Source organism: Mercenaria mercenaria, chromosome 10, assembly GCF_021730395.1.
Source record: "Mercenaria mercenaria strain notata chromosome 10, MADL_Memer_1, whole genome shotgun sequence".
NCBI classification, from domain to species: domain Eukaryota; kingdom Metazoa; phylum Mollusca; class Bivalvia; order Venerida; family Veneridae; genus Mercenaria; species Mercenaria mercenaria.
Window position 1 is genome coordinate 81288472 of NC_069370.1, and position 11016 is coordinate 81299487.

Below are 11016 nucleotides of genomic sequence, written 5' to 3' on the forward strand. Positions count from 1 at the left end.
AAACCAAGACTAAACACCTTTGCTAACGCCGTATTGATTTAAAACAATTAAACCAGGAATGGAGGCATGAGAAAGAGGAAAGAAATGGAATCAGCTCGATTCTGCAATAAAGAAAAGAACTCTATTCCGATCGATATGCACATACGAAAAACACATAAGAAGAAAGAACTACTTTTCTTTCGATATATTCAAACATGGTTCTCCTGTATATTATTATTTACATAAAGCAATCAAGATATTGGGAAAAAGGAATACACATTTTAGAAATAAATTTGAGATTACCTTTAAAATCTAGACATAAATTAACAGTTCAAAGTGATCAGTGCATGTTAAATTTCAAAACAAGCTAAACATGAAGGCAAAAATACATGTATTGTCAGGTATGCTGCACAAATAAGGTTTCCATAGTAATAAAGAATACGTTATTATTCTTTCCTGTACAAAATCGACAAGACCGCTTAAAGTCAGATATAGGTTATTGAAAGATTTGAACTTTAAACTAGGCAAAAGAAGAAACTTACTTGATTTCAAGCATTTTTCCTCGTTTCGCCTGGTCATGTTTCTCAATGTTGAATCTAACATTCATTGTTCTGTGTGCATGTTGTGCTGTAAGCTTTTTTTCGATGCAAAATTTGCTGAAAAACAAAAACAACAGACATTTCTTTCGTGCTGATCTTAACTTTTATATTCTATTGGCATTTACGTCAATGTGTACTGTTAAAGTGTATGTGACCACACTGTGCGCACCAAGGATGACATAACCTAATTACATATTATTTTTTTTTTTTTTGGATTATAATATTTACATTTTGCTCTTATCTAAGCTACTTTACGGTAACAAAACGTGTCCGTCATTGCTTAACTGCATAAGGCTGTTGTGTGTCTTAGTGTTACAAAAAAGTTTCAATTGTTGTACGCAAAATTTATCAGAAGAAAATGTACATACAAATTATGGTTGTCTACGTTTTGCTCATTAGATTTTCAACTTTAGAGATATCTGCCCAAGTGTGCAACGATTTGTTAAAATTATTAAAACATTTAGCACAACCTTAGTACTTTTGTGAATATGACTATAATTACCTTTGTTTAACATCGGATTTCTGTTGCGTGAGAAACGCTTTAGACAATGTATTATAAGGGTATCAAATGATTTGTTTATTTACAAATTTTGAATAATTAAAAACAATAAGGTACATGTATGTCCTTTTGATATATAATTTCGCTTCGGACGTCGCAGATAAGAACCATGTTGTTAATCATAATTGAAAAGAAAACAAACAAATCTGTCATTGTGATGTTAAATCAATATCATTTATAAAAGAATTATTGGTTTAAACATATTATATTTCCCAATATGTACATTTCAAATGATTATTTACATAAATAAATTCTGGATTGGACTGGAAGCCAGTAGGCTTATTGAAGTCCTCTCCATAGTGAATTATTATATTCAGTATGATTTTTTTTTTTTTTTTGAAATTCAGTACAATTAAAATTGTATAATTTAATTTTCGCATAATTCAGTATATCTAACTAGTGAATAAAAATGTACGAACCATACATATAGACTATTGTCACATTGAGTGGTGTGTTCTTTTGTATTTTAGCAGGGTAAAAATGTGGAGGATGCTATTTCAATTCAATGTTTGCCTGCTAGCATGTTACCTTGCTTGGTATTTTTGGCGTGAAGCCGTGCTATGCTCGAATCGGTGTCGATGTTGTGCTGATGTTCATAACTTAGTTAATGAGAAAAAGTCTACTTCAGACCAATTAGAATCCTTTAAAACAACAATTTCAAAACAATTTGAAGAGACGCAAACTCAAATGTCTGATATACTTGGTATCATGGATAGAAATATTTCAGGGTACGATCGAAAATGGCGAGACATATTTAGCAATGAAACAGAGACTGTAAATCAAAGATTTAATTCATCGGACCTTAGATTGAAAGACGTTGTGAAAAAATTAAATACTTCAATTGAAATGTTGAATGACACTATAGAAAATGTCAAAGTTAAATCTACTGAAGACTTAAAGGAAACATTAACAGAAATAAGAGCTAATATAAAGAGTATTCAAACAAAAACAGAGAGTTTAGAAAACAGTTTTGAAATGTACAAAAGCACAGTGGAAGATGATATAGAAAATGTAGCAAATCAAGCATATGACCGATCACTTGAAACAATAACAGAGAAGTCCAATGAGCTTAGTGGCAAAATACGCGAGCTAACAGGCAAAATAGATAGCAAGACTTCACTTTTCAGTACTGAATTAAATCAATTAACGAGTCATTTGTCAAAATCAAAAGAGAACTTAGAAAACAAGCTTATAAACGATGCAGAAATGCTGCGTTCTGAAGTTAATCGAGACATTGCTAATTTAGACACAATTATGCAAGAAATGTTAACTAACTCAAGGACAGATATTGAAGACACAAAGAAAAAACTGTCAAAACTGAGAGAAGATATGGAAGAACAGAAACGTCAAAATGATGTTAATATAGAAGAATTAAAAAAGACTTTGACAGATTTAATACTGGAAAATGTATTAAAAGTTCAAACAAAATGTCGTTGGTTTGCTTCAGAAGGTACATAATGATATAGATCAGCTTAAGAATGAAATAGGACAGCTTATAAAACTTGAAGTCGAGCAACTGTCGAAACAGGCGATTGAAGCGAACCAAACACTTGCTGAACATCAGAGAATAATTGAAATCATATTTAGGAACATATTTAACAAAGGTAAGTGGCTGTTTTTTTCCGAATTATTGCATTGTTTTGCCATTCATACCGTTTCAAAATGCAGTTGTCCAAAAGGTATTCGTTGTTTCTATACTTTGTAGATTGGACAAACAAATACGTTATCGTCTGTATGTGAATATTGCAAAAATGAAACTTTGTAGATTGGACAAACAAATACGTTATCGTCTTTATGTGAATATTGCAACAATTCGTGAAAAAAAGACGTCATAATTTATTATGTGTGCTGTCATATTTGTTTCTTCATATTGCCCATGCGGACTGTATGAAGGAACCGAGGTTGAAACTATCATTCTTGCCCGTTTCGACGGGACGGTATTACGAGAGGATTTTAGTTTAAAACCAACGAAAACAACCGTGACCATTAAGTAGTACTGAGGCAGTTTCTACTTTGCATTCTTTGTGCGGGTAAATTCGGCATTCGGTCATTCTTTACGGCGGACATGTTTCTTTCATGGTTAGATCTACATTGTTAAATATTAATGTGGCTGAATTTCTTAATGAATTCTGAACAGAATTTAGAATCTACTAAAATTCTACATTGTACAACATATTTTGATCCGACCACATAGAACCATACATATACATCCGTGCCAACAGTTTTGAATATGCATATATAAAATGTATTCATATTTTCAGAAATGTTGTTTTCAGAAATGTTCACCATAGCATATATAGTACTTGTGGTACTGCTGGCCATTAACTATGGTATTGTATACGTACTATGGAAACGAACAAAGGGAGCTCCTTCTGTCTCAAGTTATGGTGAAGCGCTCCATCCGCCTGTTAAGGTACACATAGTATTACAGTACTGTTTTGCATTGTGTTAGTTACGGATGTTGAAGACCTAGTTCATTAGACACTACGTACGTCAAACAGGAAGCGAAATATCAGTTTTGACAGAAAATACAAGATATAATATACGGGTAAACATTTTTAAAGAACTAGTTGATAGGAACTTCGTCCGTCATATTTGTGTACGGAACATCACGTAAAAAGACATTCATCATATTGGCATTAAACTTGGGATATAGGCTGGCGGCAATGAGATAATGTGCAAAGCACACAAATTAGCTCGGCAGTACAAAGCATAAAAACACAAATTTACGTCAAAGGTCAAATCTGACGTGATATTGCGTGTCCTGGTCACAACTTTTCAAGATATTGACTTGAAACTTTGAATATATGTAATTAAATTTATGTGATATTGTTTCCAGTTTAGTGTTTAACAGATTAGCCACATAAATTCTCGTGATTTCTAGGCTACGTCCTTACCGCTGTACTTAATTTCAGGGTAAACATGACATCCTAAGGAAAATTTCAGCAGGAGCAGAGCTTGAGACTGGGGTATGTATCATCAGCTTTGATGAATCAAGAACGACAACGCACAGGCGTATACTGGATTCAGCAAACATTCCAAACTGTAGAGTACAAGTTCACGTAGTTAGAAGACACGAGCACATTCCTGAACTACCCAGATGTAAAGTGTACCTGATGTGTACAGAGTTTTCTGAAAGGTATACTTACTATATACTGGAATTCAGGAAAACTGGTTTGATGAAATAGTTAATATGTTGATTTCCTGTAATTCTACTTTATTTCAAAACATGTTATGTCTTTATATTAACACGTATTATTGTAATACAGTAACATAACGTTTAACGTTCGTAACAAAAAATAAGTTTAAATGCTCGTAACAATATATAACTTTAAATGTTGATAAAAATATATTACTTTAAATTTAGTAGCCCCCTTGTAACAATACAAAACTTGTAACGCTCGTAACGATATACAATGTAACGCTCGTAACGATACACATAAAGAATATTAGGTAACTGTCTTATAAATGTAAGTTTAACCTAATGTTCTATTTATCCTACCTTCTGATCTAAAATCATTCTTTGATTAAAATTCAAAATTTACCACCAACTAGATCTGAGTATGTCTTGCACAGAAATTAATACGCACCACTTTTACACAAACAGGTCTTTAAAATAAAAATATTATAAAATAAGAGCTGAAAAACAAAGGCTAATCTTGTTTTTGTTTTGCTTTCTGTCCGACTTCTCCGTTCTGTTGAACATTAAAGAATAATTTTTATTTGCTGCCAGTGAAGTTTTGTCCGAAATTCAGTTGAATGTCGGATGACCCATCCTCACCAAGCAAACGATTGACGTGACTTGTACACACGCCATAACTCCGCTTGACAGAGCAAACAGGCAAACCGTTTCTTCGATGATTTTGTTCAATAACACTCCATTCCAGATGCAATATATTCCTAGATTGAAGTGCAGAAAGCTAAAATCCTGAACAAACGCTATACATAAGTCACTTTCCATTTCTCCGAGCGTTTCCGTTCTAAAAACTTTTTGTAGTAATTGAAATACGGTATGCATACACTATATATTTGTGACATGGTCTCACGTACCTAATAAAAGCGCGTTTATGAAAATAATTGCATAAATATGTCTTTTAGCAGTTATTCTCAAAAACAAGATGGCGTCGTTTTAAAAAAAATCCAAAAAGTAGTCCGCCAAGCTTTATCTAGTCACTGACCAGATAAAGCAAAATTCACCTGACCCCTTGATTTTTGCCTTTGAAACACTCGTAACGATACACAAAGTAACGCTCGTAACGATACACAATGTAACATTCGTAACAATACTCGATGCAACGCTCGTAATGTTACACAGTGTAAAGCTTATAACGATATACAATGTATCGCTCGTAACGAATGTAACGCTCGTAACGAAACACAATGTAACACTTGTTACGATACAAAATATAACGCTCATAACGATACACAATGTAACACTCGCAAAGATACACAATGTAACACTCGCAAAGATACACTATGTAACGCTCGTAACGATACATAATGTAACGCTCGTAACGATACATAATGTAACATTCGTAATGATACACAATGTAACGCTCAAAACGATACTCAATTTAACACTCGTAACGATACTCAATGAAACACTCGTAACGATACTCAATGTAACACTCGCAACAAAACATGATTTTTACTTTTGTAACAGAACATAACTCTTAACTATCGTAACAAAACACAAGTTTATCCTATGTAACAATACATAACCTTTAACTCTCATAATAAAACCAAACGTTTCACTATCGTAAAAATAGATATTTTTTGACTTTCATAAAAAGAAATTTAACACTATGTTGCATTTAGTATCGTAACAATGCTTAACATTAATCTTTATTAACAAAAAATAGTTTTTTATGTTCGTAAACATACATAATTTTAAATACATACTTTTGAATAATTACTTATGTTTGTAACAAAACATGACTTTTTACTTTCGTAAAAATAAATAACTTTTTAACATTCGTAGCAATGTATAGGTTTAACTTGCGTAAAAAGTCAGAGGTTTTACTTTATGTTCTGTTCCGTAAATTTGAGATACAAAGGGAATGCTATTGATAATATGAAGTAGAGTAGGTTAAAATTTGTTAGATATACATATATATTTATATGAGCCGCGCCATGAGTAAACCAACATAGTGGCTTTGCGACCAGCATGGATCCAGACTAGCCTCCGCGGATTAAAGATTATTGCGATTAGAGAAACCGTCAGCGAACATCATTGATCCTGACCAGACTGCTTGGATGCGCAGGCTGGTCTGGATCCATGTTGGTCGCAAAGCCACTATGTAGATTTTCTCATGGCTCATATTACTAACAGTATCAAAGTGTAAGCAAAAGCATTCAAAAGTGCTAGAACTTTTGCTAATCTATTCATGTTGCTTCCCAAATGTAAAACATGTACTTCAAAATAGTCTTATACTTACAGACATGTTATAATTGAGGAAACAGGTAAAGGTTTAGGTGACCTCCATAGAACCACATATGATGCAGTCGTTAAACTCGGAGGTAATGTTCATTTTATCAGTCACAAATTTGTTTATTTTGTTCTTCTTGAAATGTTTGCATATGGACCGCTCAAGATACCAAAACAAAGATAGTGTATTCTAATTTACTTGTTGACTGATAACTACGTTTAAGTTTGTAGGTCCCCACATCAGATTCTTGTTGGGAACTGGTTAGTCAATTGCAGAAATGAAATTTAATTTTGGGTGTTGCCAACGGACAATTATGAATCAATTCCCATTATTAGTTTCTGATGCAGTATCTTTAACGATGTAACAAAGGCATCGAATGAAAAACATTTATTTTTTGAAATAAAACCAGAACTGTGAAACATAGCATACAACTGAATTTCCTTTGTATTGACTTACAATTTGACAACTATATTCTAAAAAGGAATTATGAAAAATGTCGACTTTCGAACAAAAACTTTGCAAAACAAATATTTATGATATTACATTTCCTATATTTCAGGTTGTCTAATAATTCTATACACAAGAGACCCAGGTTCAAGAAATTTGAAAGATCAGGTTCGATATAACAGGAATATATATTGTGTAGCATGTCAGCCGGAACTCTCAGACCTTAACCAAGATGGCCGCTTCTTCAGCGTCTATGATAATCTCAGTCATTACCAAAAATCTGAACTAAGGAGACAGATCACTGAAAATATGATATAATTCTAAGATAATAACTTTAGTTAAGTGTTAAAGTCTTTTCACTACTATATAATACCTGGTTATCTTGGAAGTTATATAACTTATATATATTTAGTGTGTTTAATGTAATGTAATTGCCCCCACCTTTTTTGAAGGAAAAATTGTGTATGTTGTGGGGGTGGGGGGTAAGAAATAGGCAGCGTCCTTCGGCTCTTTCGTCAGTCCTTCTGTTTGTCCTTCCATCTGTCCGTCACACTTTGTGTCCGGTCCATAACTCTGACATTTATTAAGGGATTTTGAAAACCTTGGCATAAATGATTCTCATAATGAGACGATATGTCATGCGCAAGACCCAGACCCCTAGCTCCAAAGTCAATGTCACACTTAGAGGTCAAAGTTAACAAGGTTTGTTTCTTGTCCGGTTCATAACTCTGCCACTCATCAAGGGACATTAAAATTACTTAGCACAAATGTTCCGAATATTGAGTCGACCTGTCATGCACAAGACCTAGAGCCCTAGCGTTAAGGTCAAGGTCACACTTAAAAGGTTGAATGTTAACATGGTCTGCTTCTTGTCCGGTCAATAATTCTGCCTTTCATCAAGAGATTTTAAAATTACGTAGTACAAATGGGTTGAGTTGATTTGACATGCGCAAGACCCAGAACATAGTTCCAAGGTCAAGATCACCTTTGGAAATCGAACATTCTTGTCTTTTCTTTTCTTTTTTTTTTTTCTTTTTTTTTTTTTTTTTCTCTTTTTTTCTTGTTTTTGTTGTTTTGTTGTTGTTTTTTGTCTGGTTTGTAACTTTTGATACATCGGTGTATATTCAATAACTTGGCACAAACATTACAAGACATTGTGTCATGTGCTAAAGTGAAGGTCAAAGGCACCTGATTTAACTTTATCATTTCTTTTTATAATTTTTTATATGACAGAGTACAATATATGTGCTTTTATTATATCATTCCCCCACTTGTTTTAAATGAAATTATGTTCTAACACGACCAGCGAATAACCTACATACATGTAGAACAATATCTATCTCGGGTTATTCTGCAATAAACCACTCGCGTACAATGACGTCATCCGATCCAGGAGCGTAGCGCGGTCGTAAAAAATGTAGTTACCATTTTTTCTAACACTGTTGATACTAGTATGTCGTGTTAGAATCGAAATAAGAAGCCACAAGTGTGATTTAGCGTAGAATAACCAGATTGTTTCGTTCTTATGCGAAACAATATATCACTCAGGCCTACGGCCTTCGTGATATATTCTAAAGCATAAGAACTCAAAACTCGGGTTATTCTACGATAAACCACGTTTGGGAACTTATTATTTCTTAATTTTAAGTAAGGTGACTGGTACTGATAGATACGAAAAGCAGTAAACAATTGTAGACATGTAGAATGCATATCACGGCACAAGTTATAAGTTAATGGTAAATATATAGGTAAATACATCATTACTATGATTGCAACACATTATTATTATTATTATTATTATTATACCAGATTTATATAGCGCCCTTTTCATGATCAATTTCACGTTCAAAGGCGCTTTACATAGTTCAAATGCAGCCACACAGGGCGCATAATTCATCCTCTACTAGTACAGACACAGAGCGATCTGACCAGAGGGACAGAGTGAGACAAAGCCCCCACGACAGAGAGATCAGAAATCAGATACAGGCTTGTCCGGCTAACTTAGCCTAGCTCGTTGCGAATAGACAGCCTGGTTCTTTAACGTGCCCAGTGTATAGCACTGATACACGCAAGGATTGCCTGGATTCCTGACCAGTACACCTCTAGTTAGGTGGGAAACACTGAAAAGCGTTTCTGAAAATTCCCGAGTAGCTGCCGGGGATCGAACCCCCGACCTCAGGATTGGAAGGCCAGTGTGCAAACCACTGAGCTATCCGTCCACCGTCCACATTAAGTTGATATGTAGTACAGCACACTGTATCAATTTTCTAGTGTGTAATTGTTATCTTAATATCATACAAGTGTCATGCATTTCATTTGTAAATTACCTTCCTTTAATATTTCATTAAATTTTATTTATTTTTTCCTTTGCAATTTAAACTAGAATCATATTAATAGTAGCATTTCAAAAGCATTCACCAATTATAGATTTCCAGATATTTTCAAACTTCATAATGTCTTCATGAATTGTATGATATATAGTTATGACATATGTGCATTGTTAGCATGTTGCCCTATTGCTTATACTTTGTTGTATTGGCACACAATATGTTTTGAAAAAAAAATGACTTAGGTGGGAGACGTTGGTAACTCTGTTACAATTTTTGTTTCTGTCTCAGTTTTTGCTGATTGTATAGTGTGTCTGGGTGATTGAAAATACTGATTTAAACAAGGCTTGACCACCTTTACTTTTCTATTGAGTTTAATAATCTAAGTCAACAAGGGTTGTCAAGGAAACACATGCTATGGTAGTGGACCCGTTATGACAACTGGAGATTTCCATTCCTTCATGTATGTGCCGTATGCGGTTTCTTTTTTGCATTTTCCGGTAGGAACGAAAGGGCAGATGCTCGTGTAAGCTTCATTTTTTCCCGAAAAATGCCGAAACGTCATACAAGATTACGTTACCGATTGTCATTGCGGATTTCACCACCTGAAAACTAATGTATCGCCTCGATTATTTTATTCCAGCAAAGAGCAAAGTCTGTCAGCGTTTTGTAAATATATGTTGGTACACGGGAAGCAACTCTTGATTGGCCAGGGACCACAATTCGTCATGGCCACTGTGGGTAATCATTTGTTGGTTTAGTGTTTGCAAGTGCTTTATTGGTTATCACACCGTATATTGTATTGTGCCTCGGTTTGATCGATTGGCGAAATCGTAACGCCGTCTTTATATCATAAGTCAATGAAGTCATTTTAGTTATATCCACAAAGTGATTTGAATGCACATTGAATTAAAAAAAAAACACACGCTTGTTTCGATCCCCAATATTTTTAAAATCCTATGTTCGTTATCTTTATAAAAATCTTTTTATAGGGCCTATATAACCATGTATAGTTGTTAGACGTCATCATCACTAGCACTAAAAATGTTAGAACAATTTACTTTATTATGATATCAATTGTATATGTTTGAAAATGTGATGAAATATAATCGTATGTTCTTCACAATCATGAAAAAAGGCAGCCATATAGAGTGAAAAGACATAACGACCGTTAGGCTGATGATGTAATGATTTTTGTAAGGATGCGTAGATAACAGCCTGGTATAATAAATGAAGTCCACAATATATGCGTTGTTTATGTAGTAACGTTTGGGGTCTATAAATGTTGTAAACACGTTAATACCTTTTAAGGTATGTAACGAATATAATTGATATCTATAAGCGTTGGATTTTTCGTCTTTTTCAGATATGTTTCCTTTAAGCTTGGCATTACTCTGAATAAAAAGCCCAACATTCTATCTTTTTCTCTGCCAAATATCCGGACGAAATCTCCATTACTTCCGAAAATATATATTGTCCAAGTCAAATGGGTAGATCTACACCACAAATGTGTGGTGTCATTCGCAGGGGGGTATTTTACAGATACCCAGTTCTGATCATAAGATCTGTCTGGCACCAACATTTGACCATAAGTTTTCTTGCCTTTATTTCGCTCGGTTTATAGTATTTTAGGTCGACCTTTCGAGGAAAAAACACTTGCCCCAGCGTCAGCGCCG

The 11016-nt window shown here is 34.1% G+C and overlaps 2 protein-coding genes across 2 annotated transcripts; both read left to right on the plus strand.

Annotated features, from left to right (window-relative positions):
- The first annotated feature begins 793 nt into the window (after positions 1-793).
- On the plus strand, positions 794-3495 carry LOC123539756 (uncharacterized). Its single transcript, XM_053516763.1, has 2 exons — positions 794-2741; positions 3414-3495. The coding sequence occupies exon 1, from the start codon at positions 1618-1620 to the stop codon at positions 2593-2595; it is 978 nt and encodes a 325-aa protein (XP_053372738.1). The 5' UTR covers positions 794-1617; the 3' UTR covers positions 2596-2741; positions 3414-3495.
- On the plus strand, positions 3416-7364 carry LOC123561037 (uncharacterized). The gene is made up of 4 exons (XM_053517022.1): positions 3416-3550; positions 4053-4276; positions 6578-6657; positions 7126-7364. Exons 1-4 carry the CDS (start codon positions 3416-3418, stop codon positions 7329-7331), a joined length of 645 nt encoding a protein of 214 aa, XP_053372997.1. The 3' UTR covers positions 7332-7364.
- The last annotated feature ends 3652 nt before the right edge of the window (positions 7365-11016 follow it).

Coding starts and splice junctions, on each gene's coding strand:
- LOC123561037 (XM_053517022.1), top strand. CDS start 3,416: ATGTTCACCATAGCATATATAGTACTTGTGGTACTGCTGGCCATTAAC. Junction 4,277..6,577: donor TGTACAGAGTTTTCTGAAAG/GTATACTTACTA, acceptor TTATACTTACAG/ACATGTTATAATTGAGGAAA. Junction 6,658..7,125: donor TGCAGTCGTTAAACTCGGAG/GTAATGTTCATT, acceptor CCTATATTTCAG/GTTGTCTAATAATTCTATAC.
- LOC123539756 (XM_053516763.1), top strand. CDS start 1,618: ATGTGGAGGATGCTATTTCAATTCAATGTTTGCCTGCTAGCATGTTAC.